The 17038-nt window shown below is 42.8% G+C and overlaps 5 protein-coding genes across 6 annotated transcripts in view; 3 read left to right on the top strand and 2 right to left on the bottom strand.

Annotated features, from left to right (window-relative positions):
- LOC131881607 (polypeptide N-acetylgalactosaminyltransferase 1-like) overlaps positions 1-2529 on the top strand; it is a 10718-nt gene extending 8189 nt beyond the window's left edge. The window contains exon 8 of the mRNA XM_059228513.1: positions 1539-2529. Coding sequence (XP_059084496.1) covers positions 1539-1709 — 171 coding nt within the window. The 3' untranslated portion in view covers positions 1710-2529. The remainder of the gene's footprint in view (positions 1-1538) is intronic.
- A 9-nt stretch (positions 2530-2538) lies between these two features.
- On the bottom strand, positions 2539-4904 carry LOC131881613 (14-3-3 protein zeta-like). Of its 2 annotated transcripts, none has more exons than XM_059228525.1 (5): positions 4747-4904; positions 3779-3958; positions 3447-3704; positions 3072-3273; positions 2539-3006 (listed from the first exon to the last, which is right to left on the bottom strand). In XM_059228525.1, the coding sequence occupies exons 2-5, from the start codon at positions 3901-3903 to the stop codon at positions 2848-2850; spliced, it is 744 nt and encodes a 247-aa protein (XP_059084508.1). In that variant the 5' UTR covers positions 3904-3958; positions 4747-4904; the 3' UTR covers positions 2539-2847. The 2 variants fall into 2 exon arrangements, with proteins under 2 accessions (XP_059084508.1, XP_059084509.1); XM_059228526.1 differs by lacking the exon at positions 4747-4904 and adding an exon at positions 4275-4416.
- Positions 4905-9147: 4243 nt separating this feature from the next.
- LOC131881610 (monoacylglycerol/Diacylglycerol O-acyltransferase-like) lies at positions 9148-12518 on the top strand. The gene is made up of 2 exons (XM_059228518.1): positions 9148-9744; positions 10777-12518. The coding sequence occupies exons 1-2, from the start codon at positions 9277-9279 to the stop codon at positions 11464-11466; spliced, it is 1158 nt and encodes a 385-aa protein (XP_059084501.1). The 5' UTR covers positions 9148-9276; the 3' UTR covers positions 11467-12518.
- On the bottom strand, positions 12463-13681 carry LOC131881611 (elongator complex protein 4-like). The gene has a single exon (XM_059228519.1). It carries the CDS (start codon positions 13592-13594, stop codon positions 12524-12526), a length of 1071 nt encoding a protein of 356 aa, XP_059084502.1. The 5' UTR covers positions 13595-13681; the 3' UTR covers positions 12463-12523.
- A 1147-nt stretch (positions 13682-14828) lies between these two features.
- Positions 14829-16472, top strand: LOC131881616 (coenzyme Q-binding protein COQ10 homolog B, mitochondrial-like). The gene is made up of 2 exons (XM_059228528.1): positions 14829-15298; positions 16094-16472. Exons 1-2 carry the CDS (start codon positions 15046-15048, stop codon positions 16408-16410), a joined length of 570 nt encoding a protein of 189 aa, XP_059084511.1. The 5' UTR covers positions 14829-15045; the 3' UTR covers positions 16411-16472.
- Positions 16473-17038: the final 566 nt, after the last annotated feature.

The raw sequence follows: 17038 nt of genomic DNA, 5'->3' as shown, positions 1-17038 counted from the left end.
AAGCATGTATGAAATAGCTTTTACACCTATAATGGACCCCTAACGCGACAACGGGTCAGATCAGGACTTCAGTGTGCAGTTTGGGCTTGGCATACTGTTTTGTTTCGTAAAAATAATAGTCCTTAATCAGAATAAAATTATCAAACAGNGAAAAGTGAAAAATAATGCATTTGCATCATTTCGACAGCCCTGTTAAACTAGCACTTTGCACCCCTGGGAGTACTCAACTGAAGAGAAGCAAACAGGATTGCTTTCAGAGTCGTTCAATAGTCCTTCACACATTCTCCTCTCCCTCCTTTCGTTGCGGACAAACAAACGGAGACACAAGAATACTCTCTAAGATGCCTGACTTTAACAAGGTATTTTTCGTTGACCGACTTATTGCTAATCTATTCTAACACCATATATACCCCACCAAACCTTCTGAGAGACTTTTCAAAAACCTAAGAGTTTAAAATTACAAACACTTAATACATCAATAGTGATAAACAGAGAGCTATCAATGGTATACTCGCAGCATACCAGCGAGTTTTCATCATCATCTTTTTCCATTACCATGCTTTTCAGGTTAGTCACCAAAAACTTGCGAAATTGTGCTTTTCCTAGTAACACTTGATTGGAAACGACGATTGCCAAAGTGTTGACGCGTTGTCAATAATACAGTATAGAAGCTCCTGTAAAATGATGATTTGTTCATCAAAATTGTTCGGAATTTTACCCATAGAGAATTTGGAACGTCTCCCAGAAGAGTTGATCGCTTATGGGGGCGTTTAGGCAAGCTTTGGCAGGTTCCTTTGATTGCTGGTACCAGTGTCAGTGATGCAAGTTTGGGGTTTCAAACACGTTTTTGAGAAGCTGACCCTTCTTTCACATTGCTATATGAGGAAAGGTCAGCCTCGTTAAAACCAGTTTGAAACGCCAATTTTGCATCACTGGCATTGGCAGGCAAGTTTGTTTGCTGGTACCAGAGCTTGCTTAAATGTCTGAATAGTGTTTAAGTACTTGGCCAATAAATTGTTCGTTAAATAATTTCTTGATAAAGTCTGGACACTCAGAGCGTATTCTCTCGTTTCTACGTTTGTTTGTCCGCACCTAGACGAAACAGAGGGCGCTTCCTTCGCTCAATGAAGAGGACTATTTATTCTAAACGTAAATAAATTTAATAAGATTTCTCAGTGAAAGTTTCAGAGATTTATTTCAATTGTTTTTTTTTTCAAATATCAGATAAATTTGTTACCTCTTAATGCTAAATGCTAACATGTTTCCTCAAAGTAGTTGATTCATGTTTTAAATACCAACACCTTGCTATGCTCTGGGGGGCCATACCACAAGCTTCTTTTCTCAAGCCAAGTATAAGGGGGTTGATTTAGTAGCCTCATGCACTTTACCTTCTTCTTTTAGGCTACTACTTTTACTTTTGGCCATAATTTCTCCTCCATAATTTCACCGCACTAGTTACCAGCCTACCAAGCAGTTTGACAAGTTTCAATGACACCTCTCTCCCTAGAGCTCTAATAGTTCCTCCCTCTTCATTTTAGACTTTGCAACTCGTTCACTTAGGACTGGACTTGTGCGCCACAGTGGACGGCAACACAACCTCTACTTCGCCGGTTCGCGAGGTACTCTTGACGATATGCACGGACGCCAATCCCAATCAGCAATGGGAATTGGTGGCGCATGATTACGGGGATATCAAGCGGGAATGGTGACGACTGAAGACAGGCCCTCGCCCAGGGCCTGAACTGATCAACGAGTCTGGTTTGGTAGTTTTTTCTCAATGCTTTTCTTCCACCTTACATTCAACATAGTGTGTATCGTGAACATTACATCGAAAGAACAATTCGCTTGAACTGAAGATAAAATCAGTATTATTATAACTTAAAAAGGACGCAGTTGTTGTTGTTTTCTTCTTATGATGATTGGGGGTAGAGTAGGAGTGGTAGCAGTAATTATAATGATAATAATAATCATAGTAGCAATGATGATAGTAGTAATAGTAATAATGATTATAGTTTGATGAGGACGAAAGGCCATTAATGTGTTGTTTGGCCCGAGAAGCTAGAGAGGGGGTGTGTGAGAGGGAGAGCGAAAAGTAGTTATAGTAGCAATAGCAGCGGTGGTGGTGGTGGTGGTGGTGGTAGGAGTAGTAGAAGTAGTAGTCGTGGTCGTAGTAGGCAGCACTAATAATTAGAATGGTGATGGAGAAGAGGAGGAGATGCAATCGAAAGTGTCTCGCGTCCCCATCATGCAACCGGACTTGCGAGCAGATGAATCCCTTGGAATCCCTGACAGACAGTCCTGCCTGCTTGTGTTATTGCCAAACTCTGAAGACACACGTGGGTACATCCGGGAGCAATAACAAAGCCCTCTGTAGTCATGGTCGTGGTCTTGGTCTAAAAATCTGGCTCTCTACTTCCGGATGATCAAGAAGTCCGATGAACGGAACCAACAAAAGGAGGAACAAATCAGGGAAGAGGGGAAGAGAAGATGAGTGAGCAAGAGAGAAGGAGAACGGAACAAAAAACCCAAGCTTGGAACTCAATTTTTCGCCGAATAACGTTTCTTAAAAACAAAGATAGTAGTACATTGTCGCAATTAAATCATAAAAGAGGAGCTGAACGGGGGGGAGGGTGATCCGGGCTCTCTTGCTGTGGGACGAGAGGCCTTTGTTCGCCTCCCCCGGAAGTAGCAGGGTTTCTTGTCTTTAAAAAAAAGCAAAAAAAAGAACGATTGGTGTTGTTGTTTTCTCTCTGGAAACTCGTTTCTTTCCTCTTGTAGTTGTTGTAATTGTTGGTGATCATCGTTATCATCATCATCAATGTTTTTTGTTGTTCAAGTGTGTTTCTTCTACTCGGCAGGGGCGGCATCCCCAGTCTCCTCACCCTCTCCGGCAGTATCAGAGGTCCAGAGGGTTAGGTTGTCGCGGAGAAGTTGCATAATCAAGGTGCTGTCCTTGTAGCTATCTTCGTTAAGAGTATCAAGCTCGGCAATAGCATCATCAAACGCCTACAAAGGACACAGACCAATGAACGTTAACCCGTTGTGCTGAGAGTGTGTACGATGGGTCTTACCTGCTTCGCCAGTTGACAAGCCTTCTCGGGAGAGTTCAAGATCTCGTAGTAGAACACAGAGAAATTCAGGGCCAAACCCAGTCGGATGGGATGCGTGGGCTGCATCTTGGACTTGGCGATCTCGAAGGCCTCTTGGTAGGCCTTTTGCGAGTCTTCCAACACCTTGGTGCGGTCATCGCCCGTGGCCACCTCAGCCAGATACCTGGAATCATCGAACAATACTTTTACGACATTTACTCGTGCAAGTGAGTGCTGGGTCCATCATCCAACCCAACGTAAGTCGAGGCCCTGTCAGCAATCGATTCAGGCGTCACTCATTCACAATTCTTCTCGTGGCACTTCACCCTCTCGAATCCCATGGGCAAACGCACTCACCTGTAGTAATCGCCCTTCATTTTGAGATAGAAGACCTTGCTCTCGGCGTTGCTGGCCTTAGCGATGAGGAACTGGTCCAGGAGCGAGAGCACATCCCCGCAGATCTCCTTGAGCTCTTTCTCAATCTTTTCTCTATACTCCTTGGCCATCTGCTGCTTGCGCTCGGAGCCTTCGGTCTTCTGCTCGATCGAGGAGATCACTCTCCAAGACGAACGTCGGGCACCTACCACATTCTTGTAGGCCACGGACAATAGATTCCTGCAAGCCAAAAACAAACCCTCCTCATGAGACCAACTCCGATGAATCAAGCATCAATGCCAAGGCTGACTGACCTCTCTTCGTTGGAGAGCTCGGCCCCGGTCTCGGTGACAGCCTTCATGCTGGCGGCCATGTCGTCATACCGCTCGGCTTGCTCGGCCAACTTGGCGCGTTGAATTTGTTCCTCCTTATCGGCCATGGCGAAGCAGTGTCAAGGGAAGGGTTAGGACAACCAAGAAAGGCCTCAATACGAACTGCAAACACATCAAATCAGTCATTTCATTCATGAGATTAACACCAATGACTCATTCACAGCCGCCCACAAAAGTCACGGACTTCCCCTCGACAAATGGTTGAACCACCCCTGGCAATCTGAGGCCACTCAACATGCCAGCTAATTGGGACTAGACTCATACCCAGAGCTCAATCATTCAGGCTATCAATGGTCCTCCAGGACTCTCCCTCCTCCTCCTCGAAAACCAGTTCCTTCCAAGCAATCTTCAACGCTCGTTAAGCGGCATAAACCTGCACCCCTCCTGCTCAAGACCAGTCCCACCCTCCCAACCGCACCTATCCCGCTGGGCGTGGCTCGGGTTCCCAGGGCCTCAATCTCGGCACCAGTTAGTGACTAGGCTGGATGGACAATCATGGCGTCTCCCGTACTCTTCGTCGTTGTCGCCGTTTCTCTGGCTACCCACCTCAACGGCGCCCCTGGCTTTTCCCTTCTCTCTGAATGGCTTTGGGATTCTGCGGCGTCCGTCCGTCCGTCCGTCCGTCCGTCCGTTCGTCCGTCCACTTGAACAGTCAATCCACCGAGAAAAGGGAGGGAAAGAGGGAGGCAGAGGGCACACTGGCGCATGCTGCCCCTCATTCCCTACTTGGCCGCTAGAGGGCCGGGCCAGTGCCTACATCGTAGCTAGACACACGCCCCGACTAAAAGACGGATACTGGGCGGGAGGCGGGCTAATCCGCGGGATCAATCCCATCCACGGCTCCCAGGGTGGGTGGACTAGGGTTTAACGGGTCAGTGGGGGTGTCTTACCTGTGTAGAAGGGCGGATTGAGCGATTTTCCCTGCGGATGGCGGAGGAATGAGGCAACGCGATGAAGGAGCGATCCAAACGAGTGAGCCAAGCTGAATGAGGAGCGACTCAGGGCCGCTGGGGAAAATGGCTGAAAGGGCCAGATGGCTCAGGGAGGCCAAAGCTGACGGGGATCGTGGGTCAAATCAGGGGGTTTCGGGCACAGGACACGTGGGGGCCAGGCCGATTGACTTTCTCATGGGTCGCGGGGGAATCTGTGGAATGCGAGTGAACCGCGTGAATCCAAGCTAAGAGCTTGTTGCTAGTTGAAATTCAGGTTAGCCTCGACTTACACTTGGGGTCAGTCATCCTGGGACACCGCCCTGGACGGCATGAGTCAACCGGCTGCCAGAGTGATGTCATCTATTGGTATGACACAATCATGCATCCCCGATTCCAACCTGACCCTAAACCTCGAGCCAAATCTCTATTTTGCCTGAGTGAGTGAGATATATTTGACTAACAATAGTCGCTGGTCACTTAGACAGTTTCATGATTCTCGAACTGGCTTGACACTCCTCGACAATGGCAAGCCTAAAACTCGGAAGGGACTTGGGCCGGTTCGGCGGATTTGGGGCCGAAAGCGGAGATCGATCGAGGAAAGGCGTTTGCCAAGCACTAGTCCCCCCAGTACTTGGACTACATGAAGCAGGCCCGAATTCACCGGCAAGGAGTGCACGGAACAGGGTGTCAAGCACAAGCTACGTTCGTCTCCTCATTGCTCATCAGGGCGACTCGCTAAATTTATCCTGAATCATCCATCGCCATACATACATTATTGACTAAAACAAGTCATAGGCGTGGGTCTTTCAGTCACCATCCCTGGTTTGCTCAGGATATCATTGCCCTACGGGAAGGGCTATGAATGAGATTTTATTTTGGCAACCATGTGGATCGGATTGAAGCTCAACATACTCGTCCTATTTTTTCTCAGAAGGCAGTAGGAGACGTTTTGAAAAAATATTACCGGCCTTCTCCTGGCCAGGCCTCAAAGCTCGTGGAGGAAAGGGAAAGAAGGAAGGAGCTTCACGATCTCGATAGTAAGGGCAAGCAAAGAGGAAAAATCCAGGCAGAGATCGTCCCCAGGGCACCGTACACTGGTTCAGGTCCGAGTCAGTCGGTTAGAATAAGGGTGAAATTGAACTGTCTCAAAGCATTGACTGGTTCCATGCGTTTGGAAGGTTAGGTTCAAATTGACATGTCAGGAAGGTTTTTTTTGTTGGTGCATACGTATGGTCCGGCATGTAGTAACCTGATATTCCGCGAAACCTGCCGTGCATAAATGTGGGTACTTTCAGTAGTAGCAGTGGTGTCCCGCTGAAGGGAGATCGATGAGGAATTAAAAGGAAGATAGGAGAGGGAGAGAGATGAAGGTGCACGGAGCTAAACATTAGGGATGTTTCTCGAGTCTTCTTGCCATTGAAAATCAGAGTGCCCACAGTCACTTTTACATTTAAACTTCCATGGGAAAGTTTCTATTGAGTGTATGAACATCACGAAATAGAGCATGAAAAAATGACAGATTCATTGAATTATTGAATCTTAAATTCAATCATGGTTCAAGCTGTCTGCAAAGTTTGTTGATATTTTCCCTCCACATTTTTCCTTTAATATTCTTTGCTTCAAATGTCTAATGCCTTCCTAAGCTTAAATAAAAGTGTCAGAACATACAACTTTTGAACCCATGCCGCCCTGGGAGAACAATCTTTGATTGTTTGCTCTGCCTTGTAAATCCCTGAAAACTCTGCTCCTTAAGAGGTTTTCCTTCAACCTAAGCCTTTAAACCCACACTACCTGCTATGACTTTGTCTACACTGGTTCTCTGACCTCTTTGCTGATCTAGCTATTTATTTATTTCATTGCTTTCTGATTTAGATAAGCACTTTCTTTCAGGCATGGTCAACCAGATAATCATATTCAAAAATAGCAACAGCTTCTCCGAACATCAATCTTTGGCCACGCCAAGTCTTAATTCTCATCTCGTTATTTTCTTTTGCATAAAATGCATTTTGGCATCATCATTTCAATTTTTCATTCATTTGTGGAATAGAACAGGCTGAACTTGGGCTGGAATGTCTTGAAGGTGGACTGGCAAGCAAAGGAATGAAAAAGCCAGCATCAATGGGTCCTTAAGTAGTAGTTGTCACGCAACATTAGAGCAAAGATGAAGATACATGGAAGGCTAAAACTTTAGTTTGTTGTGTTTTTTATTAAAGCTGAATCAGTAACTGGATAAGTGCACCTCCAGCAGATTAAAAGTAGTGCCTCTGCACTAGAAACCATACCCTATCAGCCATTCAGCTGTCACTCATTAGCTCTACAAATCAGTCGGCCTGGCTAGCTTGCATTGCAGTTTCTTGGCCTTGCTTCCTTGATTGGAAATCTTGAGAGGTTGCATCTACTCTTGGGTTTCAGGTATTCATTAAATTGGGCAGAATAATTGTGCAACCACTGGTGAGGGTCTCTCAACCCTTATTTCTTGCATGTCAGTCATCTATTTGGTTGTGGTGTTGGTAGCGTTTTTCGTAAGTAGACTTTTATTATGAAACAAATGAGAAATAAGGGGAATGGTTAAAAACTTAGGTCAATTTATAGTAATTGCAGCAGAATGTCAATATTCCTTCTTAGATGCTTAAATTATAATTTCAGGTCATTTATCTGGACCAACAAGTGTCTCTCCAATGTCAGGGTTTTACTTTTAGGCTTTATGATATTGCTTTCAAGTTACTTACTGTTTCAATTGATATTTTTAAAAGCATCTTTTGTGCTCCTCTAATTTACACACTTGTTTTTATTACCTGCCTTTTATTAAACAGTAGGCATTGACGTCGACTGATTTATGTTGACGGGTTCAAGAGTTTCCCACTTAAATCCATTGATAAGGAAACCGCGAGCTTTCTGAAAGAAATGGTCGTAGCAGCCCTAAACTAAAGTCTAACAAGGGGAAGGAAAGCAGCGCACAGAGCGGACCTGTCACCAAGGGCCACTCTCAGATCCTGATTCAAGCTTTGGATTGCTCATGGTCACTGGTCACCCTTCTCAGGCTGAGTCACCGCTCAATCACACCTGATCAAAATTTGCATGAATGACCCCCTAGAAGTCATCAAACGGAATTTTATTAAACATATATGATGACTGTGATAACGATTTCCTAGGATTGGAAAGCTTTCAGGCACGACAAACCCAACTTTGAGTCTAAGTACAACTGTGGAATGATAACTTGATTTTGCGAGCACGCAGTTGTTTGGAAAGTACATATGTGAAGGTGAACACCATGCTAACATTCCGGATATATATTTGGTAACAAAATTGGAATCATTCTCATTTCTGACAAAACTGAATGATTCAATTACTTCCATCAATAAAGTTAGAATTCCTGCTCATGAAAATCAATTTGGTCAAAATGCCAATGACACAATTCAGCTTTACATTTACAAGCCTGACATATTTGTGATTTGAGAGGTAAAAATTAGCGCTCAATTAATATAAAAGCAAAACAAATACTTAATTAAGTATCAGCTGACATGCTCTGATGACAGTGTTTCATTTCCATTAAGAATTGAGTTTTTGTTTATAAATTTGAAAATTTGTTGAGACTCTGCAGTAAGCAGCCCTATGCCCCAAGTTATGATTGTTCACAATAGTTTCATCAAGAAAGGCATGGTAGCCGATCCAATTTTTCCACACATTGTCAGTTTAGGACCAATATTTTGAATAGCAAATGTTAATTTTTTTTTGTCCAAAAAATTTACTGGGATGCGTCCCAACAGTAGTAGATTGTGAATCAATTATATTTAGAACATCTATCGCCATCATAATCTGCCCAGGACAAAAAATAACTTCTCGTAAGTGAAAAAGTGCCAATCCATGTGTCCTCAACCAACCTTCATATGTGCTGTCTGCTTGACTTTTGCTACAATTTCAAACTGTTCAATTCGCCCCAAAAACGAATTAATTCTTTTTGGATGGAACGTTCTATTTCACACGAAAAATCTTCCATTCGGATTCAAAAACTTTGAATACTTCATGTAACTCAAACCCGTTTAAAGTTTTAATCTAAAACTAGGCCAGCAGCCATAATGTGTTGGCAAAGCATCTCATTTCCATTTCGTTATCCGAGGTCAAAGTTGATATGAAGTATCTAAATTAAAGCATGAGTTGCTACTTTAGCACCTTTATTAGTCAAACCTGCAATCATGCCCTGGCTAGCATGAGTTAAGAATGATGGTATGGTAGTGATACTAAAGTGGGAATTTCTACCACCAGATGGCAGGCTGAGAACAAAAAGAAACATTTTAGGGATGCTCAATGCCAACGTCATTGGAAAGACTATACAAGCTGGTCACCCTGTAGCAAAATAGACCTATGAATGTATGTATCTTCTTGGTTTTTTGTTGTTCTAGTGTGTGTATGCTATCCATGTCCATGTCAAACTAACGTTGTGGTTCATGACTCCACTCCTGTGGGGTTGTCGTTACGCAGAGCCATTCGATGCGCCTCCAAGAGGGCGCACCCATCGGGTTCAACACGACCTCCCCGGAGAATCTGAACACCCTCCCTCACATTGACAACACGAACCTCACCTCCTCCTCCTCTTTTTCCAATGATTCCTTACTCTTAAGAACCATGCTAAACACCATGGAAGGTGATACCCATGATGCCAATGGCAATTTGACCCTGTCCTCATCTCGCTCGCTTTGGACACAATTGACCCATGACTTATTCAGCACGACCGTGTACCTGTGGCGGGTGCTGTCGCCCTATATCACCACGCCCATTGTCATTCTGTTCCTCCTGCCCGTGTTCATGTTTACCTTGATTTACTTGAGTGCGTTTCTGTTGTATTTGCATCAAAGAGGGCCGGGCAAACTGTTTCGCCGCATTCGAAGAGCCGTCCTGGAGGAGCATGACCTGACCAAAGCGGGACGGGAAATCATTGCCACTTTGTGGGATGCTCAAGTAATGATTATGATTATGAGGATTAATTCTAAGGGGTGGGTGGGAGTTATACCTTTTTTTACGGGCAAGTGATCCTGGATGTATAATAAGCCGCATGTGACTTTCAGCACTTTCAGGTGTTGTGCAGGGTTGCAGAGCTCGGGCAAGTGAAAAGTCATCTTACGCCCCTCCCCTCCCCCTTATGAAGTGGAAAGATTTAATTGAAAGTTGGACTGATCCATCATAGTCTCTCTCTCTTTATGGACTAGTTGGGAATTAGACTCGGATATTTTAGTCAATAATTTGTTGTCAACAACATTGTATCTTAGCGAAAACAACTTTGAATGATAAAATAAGATATAGGTCATTGGTAGAATGACCTATGAATTGAGAAATATTTACTGTATGAATTTTTTTGCGACCTGAGGCTAAATGCAGACTTTAAAGTATATGTTCTCATCGAGTCACTTTTTCGCTTAAGGTACTCAATGAACTGGAACAACTTTATCATGTTTGCTCATTTTTTTTATTTTTTATAATTGGAATATTTTTCGAATAAAGTAGAAAAACTGGCCTTTTTGAGCATAGAATCTTACTTGTTAGAGGTCTGCATCAGTTGTGATGTGTTACTTTGAATGTTCCTATTTAGCACATTTTGTGACACATTATGTGGACATCTTAGCAATGGAGCGTTGTTTGCCCCTTTTTAGAAGAATGTTGCTCTAATTCGTTCAAGCCAACAATTACTACTTAACCACTTGAGGCATCAAAGCTATTCAAAGGTATTCATAAAATTTACATGAAATAGTGCATTTAAATAATCGGAGGGTAAAACTAGTCCTTCATATGACTTGAAATTCAGGTTCTTTCTGTAAGTCATTTTATCGCACCATTGGGGAAGTTATCGCTCACGGATGGACGGTAATCTGCAGTTTAAAAAAAATCCAGCAATTTGAAATTGGCAGACAATGACAAATTACCCCAGTAATTTGAAATTGGCAAAAAATGTGACAAGCAACTTACATAGTGCATTTTTATATTTTTATTCTTTAGGGTTGGATCTGGTTCGGTTACGAAGTGCGTGGATTAGAAAACATTCCCACCGAAGGGCCAGCTTTAATCATCTACTACCACGGCTCCTTGCCCATTGACTACTACTATCTGGTGGCCAAGATCATACTCCAGAAACAGCGAAGCGTCCACTCTGTCGTGGATCGGTTTCTCTTCAAGATCCCAGGTATGGGTACCTTTCTCAAGGTGTTCAACTGTACGCCGGGCTCCGTGGAAACGTGCAAAGCCGAGCTGAGTAAAGGCAACCTTTTGGGTCTGGCCCCCGGAGGCGTGTACGAGGCTCTTTTCGGCGATCAACACTACCAGCTATTGTGGCGCAAGCGAACCGGATTCGCACGGATCGCTCTGGAAGCCGGTTGTCCCGTGATCCCGGTCTTCACGCAAAATATTCGCGAATCCTTCCGTGCATTCCAGTACTTCCGCCGGATCTTCACGTATCTCTACGAGAAGACACGGCTGCCCATTGTGCCCGTGTACGGCGGGTTCCCAGTCAAATTGATCACACATATCGGACAACCGGTCACTTTGGAGCCGGACACAAGCCCGGAAGAGGCACGGGAGATCCTGAAAGAGGCCGTGGAGGACCTGATTGATAATCATCAGGAATGTCCCGGAAGCATTGTGCGCGCTTTCTTGGATCGATTCCGGCGAGAAAGCTCGCATGACTTGTGATATACAATGACAACGGTCGATGACAATCGATGCCAAACCACCGCTTAGTTCATGCAAAAAAAAAACTCACGCACTGTATTTCAGAAGCTTATCCTTAGATGTGAAGTGAAGAGGGTTTGTACGAGGGGTATCCTTTGGAAAAAAAAGCATGACCGGCTGTTGTCATAGGTGGGCCTAATGTGTTTCGAGTTTAATTTGTTAAAAGGTGAAAATCAGTGTTTGTGATGAACTAAAGAGCTTTAATATACTTTCACCCAAATTAACAAATGGGTTTGAATGAATTTGGATTGGTTTTGTCTGAAAAAAAAAGCTTTGACAGGTGATGAGCTATTTTGGACAGAAAAGACAACCAGCAATAGCATACAGTATTAGGAAAAATATTATTACTTAAGAAATCTGCTGATATGCAGCAATTGCTACTTTATAATGAGATAACGTTTATTGACTACAAAACCCTTCAAAGCTGCATTCTTATCGATTGCTCTTAAATTTACTCGGGCAAAAAGATACAAAGACCAACAAACTTTTGAAGCAATGTGGGTTGGTTTAATTCATTCTTACATTACCGAGCCATTGAGACCAAATATTCCCATATTAATTTGGCGTAAGAAGAACTACCTGCAAGCATGAAGGTTTGCGGTTTTCACATCTCAATCCGACAATCCGAACCCTGACACAGATTCAAATTTTAACGTCTCAAACGATGACATACGATGCCCACCTTTGCTACTATACATTATGGATCTGAAGAAGCATCTTCAAAATTTGGTCCATCTAGAATACCTCTCGTATATTATGCTGTTAAGTCACGATTATCTTTGTCCAAACCAATGTGAGTGGATGATTGTGATAGTTGCTCACCCAATAATTTAGCTAGTCGTATCCACCCAATTAAACCTCCGCCTAATTCTTTCATCGACATGCATTTTTGTTGTCCTTCATGTTCATCTCTATCAGATTAGTCTCTATCCTGAAATTATACCCATTTTCAGCCCGTTGCCATTTTCCTGACAGTTATTATTTCACCAATAAATATATGTATATCCGCTCCACCACGTCAAAAGTCAATATCACCATGACCCAATGGTTTAGGCTTGGGCGGATCCTGGTCGAGGGCGGGCGGTAAATGGATCCGATCCACATTGAACCGGGTTCGTTGGGATCGAAATAGAAATTTGCCCAGATTCGCTTGGGATGGTCGTAACACGTTAAAACCCGGTATTTTGAGGATCTCCAAGAATCCATGATGGTCCTTGAACATGGGATCCTGGCGGGTGACCTCACTAAAGGGACTTAATTTGATCACACCATCCACACATTCATACACATTCTGCCACGCTCGATCATCCATATCCAGATTAATTTGAGCCGTGAGCACACAAACCCCTAAATACTGCCGCATCAATGACCTGAGAGCCATCAAAAATGCGGTTAACCCGCTTCGGTCTTCATCATCCGATGCCCACCACGGCGAATCTAAGTCGGATATGCCAATCCGGAGCAAGTTTTTGGGGTGACTAGATGGATGAGTGGAGAAAGTTTCGGTTTGGAGAATAGTCCGGATTTGGTCTAGTAAATTATGGAAATAATTATCCCCGATGTTCATGTAATCTCCGTCCCAGGAATGTCGTGGAACTTGCTCCAGATCCGTCGGATCCATGAGCTTATTGAGATTGAAGTGATGCTTGACCTCAACGGGTTCAATCTGGGAAGATTTGGGCCCTTGATTCTGATATCGCCAAGCGATTTGGAGCTGGTCATCGGCCGAATTCTGACCTTGAGCGCTCTTGGGTGGATTGGCATTCACTTTTTGGGGCAAAAGTGAGAAAGGGTGGGAGGGACCAGGGCCTTCACTCCCGCCATAGAACAGGGCATGTCGTTGGACTACGCCCTCAGCCAGGAAATATTTGAGTAGTAGGCGGGTGTAGTTGGTCAGATTGGCTCCGGAGTCAGGGTCGTTCTGTATGAGGATGACCGAGCCCAAGGGCCAACCCCCTTCGAACAGGGCATCTAGACTGGGAATCCCACTGGAGGTGAGCAGCTGGAGGTTGTAAGACGAAGGGCGGGTCCCAGGGATGGTTGGGAACTTGGAACCGCCCTTCTTCTGGAAACTGGTGGTGCTGGCCATGCCGCTTATTTCGTTACTAGAGACGCTAGAGATCTAAAGACCCTAAAGACACAGAGACACATGTGTTTATTGACATAGACTTGACTCAGGGTTGCCTGTGAGATAGTAACGGCCAGTTTCCTAATTCAGAACATTTGCCAAGCAGTTTGGTTTAAAAAGGTAGTTAATGGTTGGGTTTTGTCATGTTCATGTGCTAATGTTAATAATATGTCTGTGTAACAAATGATTGCTTCTATTGAGATAAAGCGCAGGGTGATTATTAACTAAGAATATGAAGAGTACGCAAGAGTAGTTAGAATAGAACAGTTGTATAATATGAATGACTTGATAAAGATAGAAAAACACTGAAATTTGCATCAACCATGGTGGCAAAAGTATATTGTTTTTTTTCAGTGGACAAGCAATTTATATTTTGTAGCTCCACCACCTGTGGTTTGAAATTAAAATTTCAACAGGATTCTTTCTTTGGTACAATTTTCTACCAGACAGGTGATTTAACTAGGAAATACAACGCCTGAACAAATAAATTTAAGTATAAGGTTATATGTACTAATTGGTATTGAAAATCTTTCAAATAATGAAGTGACTAGAATTTACTATAAAAAGTGATATTGAATAACCATTGACACAAAAGAAGGTTTTGATAAATGCATGAAGCCAGTGTCCATTTTTTTGTTCATTGTTGTTCAATGAAACAGAATTGTACATTTTCTTCACAGGCCTGTTTAATTCATTATCTTGAGAATTCATAAACAAAAGCAATTGTCAGTCTGTTTCCTAACACCAACATTTGATCTTGCTGATATGATGGACTGGATCAATTTCCCCGGATTTGAAGGCAGTCTTGTCGATTTCAAACCACATAGATACGCTCCCCACGTTTTGCTAGCCTTTATTAACAGGTCAGTTTATTCAAATTTGGCTCCGAAATAGTCCGGTATAGCAGTCCTGTTTATGTCAAGGAATTCGTTAAAGTTTACGCCCAATAATATTTGTCAAAAACTTATCACTTTTTTCAATCACCATACAATGTTAATGAGAATTACAATTAGGCACCAAGTCGCCAAATCACAATTGATACACGAATATGTAACATTTCAAAAAAATGAGGTTAAAAACATAACTACCCATAGGCTCACAAAATCAATTTAATATCCCTGAAGCAGAGTAAAGAGGAGTCCTGATAAGGAATTGAATTCCCTGATTGCGAGCTTTTTTATAATCCAGGCACTGTAGCGCAAGAATTTTGCACTAACAAGTCTCAAAAAGATTATACCTAGAAATCTCGGAACAAGGATATAGGAGGTTGAGCGATTCAGGCGTTTTACGCATCAGCAGGATCATCAAGGACGTCGAGAAATTGTTGGTCCAGATCAAATGAAGTCCCACGTTCTGACTGACATTAGAGCCTTGACCGTTTCAGAATCAAGATCATTCGGTCAACCACAACCATGATAACGCCCCTCGTTTGGCACCATGTCCCGCTCCAAATCTGGGCCCGGACTTATAGTGCGTCCTCCTCGACCCAACAGACTTACAGTGAACGACGGGTCCTGGGTTATACGGACCAACAAATGTTCCGGGTAGTGTCCCAAGTGGAGAAATACAATCAGTTCGTGCCTTGGTGCAAGAAATCTGATGTGATTTCACGGGAGTTATGCGGTCTAAAGGCCGAATTAGTCATTGGATTTCCGCCTCTTTTTGGTACGTTCCATTTAGAACCACTTGAAACGTGGACATGCTTTGTTTGAGCAAATTGTCTGGTTAATGGGTAATCTAACATTACTGTACACCTCTGCCCTCTCAAAGCACGAAGGCAAAAACTCAAAATTGATATTGCCCAATTTCGTGGTTGTTTTGAAATCAGGATGCTAATTTTGTGATGGTTTGTGTTCATGTTTTGTCTTTTTCAAGTACAGGGTGGCCTGAAAATAACGTCAATATCACACTTATCAGAGAAAAACAAGTAATTTTGTTGTTTTACTTTGACCAAATGTCAAGGTTCTCTGCAAACAAGTTTTAGTTATTTTTTATTATCAGAGATTGTAAGTGAAAATTGATTGTGTGGAAAAGTACTTGATTTTCCATCTGCTAACCAACTACTTTCGATCAAGATCATCAATTTCGACCCCCAGTTCTAAAAGGGAACAATGTTCAACCAAGACATGTATCGAAAATCCCTCCGAATTCGTGTCAGATGGTTGCTGTAGAGATTTTCCAAGTCATCATGCCCACATTTTTTCGTTTTAGAGAAGGTAAAATTAATTGGTTACTTGTTTTGAAAATATGTAGTAAATAATGATCCAAGATGATAAGTGATTGCATCAGTTTCAAACCCTAAGGTGTTTTATTAGTATGGCAAATTGAACCGTAGCGTGAACTTAAAGTAATAACTATTCTTGGATCTTCAGCTGATATAAGAAGGGGCAATGCCAACATAATCTTGATCAATAACTTTGATCAAAAATTATCCGTAACTGATTGTGATCTGCATTACAGGCGAATCATATACCTCACATGTAACATTATTCGCGCCCCATTTGGTAACCGCAGTCTGCACAGACATGAATCTGTTTCATCACTTAAAAACCGTGTGGAAGTTTGGCCCAGGATGGTTGGATCAGCCCGAAACCACCACCACATTGGATTTTGCCGTCAGCTTCCAGTTTCGGAATCATGTCCACTCCCAGATTTCGCGACTTTTCTTCGACGAGGTGGTCAAACAGAATGTGAACGCCTTCTTGAGGCGGGCCCGAACCCTCTACGGGCCCGAAAGTATACCCGCCCAAAAACCGACTATTGTAATCAAGAGCTGACATCGGATTAATTCTGGTGTCATGTCATGGAATGTTCAAATAAACTCCGGTGCAATCTGCAAGATGATTTGAGTTTCATCGATTGCTTACGGTATATTATGATAGTTGAAACCCAGCGAACCCTTTACAAGTTCTATGGCGTTACATCTACACAATGGTCAAAAAAGCCTTTTCAAGTTTTGAGAGAAATACCCAAATACATCTCAAAATCGTAAAGAACAACTTTGAGTTTACTGCTTTACCGAATTCTAGCCCACATATAAAACTTGAATGCTTAAAAAGAGTATAAAAACTGAAAATTTCAAAACCCTAATTAATGAAAATTGAGGGGACTTTTAGTTAACGCTTACTTGGAAATTATGATCAGATTTATTTAACTGCTTCTTAATTATAGGGGCTTTAATGGCCCAATTTTCATCGTTTTTAGCTCCAAAATGCCCCGGTTGAATCTTAAATTCTCTATATCTAAAATTATAACTGAAATTCCTAGAAAAATAACATGCATTTTTAATATTACAAAAGAAAAAGATCATTTTTCTTTTGTTTGCATAATCCTAATTAAGCTCAAATTATTGGTTAACCTTACTCTAAAAGCAGTTTTTAATCAGTTTCAACAAAGCCTTCAAGA

The sequence above is a fragment of the Tigriopus californicus genome, chromosome 6 (genome assembly GCF_007210705.1).
Source record: "Tigriopus californicus strain San Diego chromosome 6, Tcal_SD_v2.1, whole genome shotgun sequence".
Taxonomy (NCBI): Eukaryota; Metazoa; Arthropoda; class Copepoda; order Harpacticoida; family Harpacticidae; genus Tigriopus; species Tigriopus californicus.
Note: the sequence above shows the minus strand (reverse complement) of the source record. Positions and strands in the feature narration are given on the sequence as shown.

Excerpts from the sequence above, each read along its gene's own strand:
- LOC131881610 (XM_059228518.1), top strand. The coding sequence starts at position 9,277 with ATGCGCCTCCAAGAGGGCGCACCCATCGGGTTCAACACGACCTCCCCG. Across the intron at positions 9,745-10,776 it reads CCACTTTGTGGGATGCTCAA|GGTTGGATCTGGTTCGGTTA; the intron begins GTAATGATTATG and ends TTTATTCTTTAG.
- LOC131881611 (XM_059228519.1), bottom strand. The coding sequence starts at position 13,594 with ATGGCCAGCACCACCAGTTTCCAGAAGAAGGGCGGTTCCAAGTTCCCA.
- LOC131881613 (XM_059228525.1), bottom strand. The coding sequence starts at position 3,903 with ATGGCCGATAAGGAGGAACAAATTCAACGCGCCAAGTTGGCCGAGCAA. Across the intron at positions 3,274-3,446 it reads ATGAAGGGCGATTACTACAG|GTATCTGGCTGAGGTGGCCA; the intron begins GTGAGTGCGTTT and ends CGATGATTCCAG. Across the intron at positions 3,007-3,071 it reads CTTGTCAACTGGCGAAGCAG|GCGTTTGATGATGCTATTGC; the intron begins GTAAGACCCATC and ends TGTCCTTTGTAG.
- LOC131881616 (XM_059228528.1), top strand. The coding sequence starts at position 15,046 with ATGATAACGCCCCTCGTTTGGCACCATGTCCCGCTCCAAATCTGGGCC. Across the intron at positions 15,299-16,093 it reads TGGATTTCCGCCTCTTTTTG|GCGAATCATATACCTCACAT; the intron begins GTACGTTCCATT and ends TCTGCATTACAG.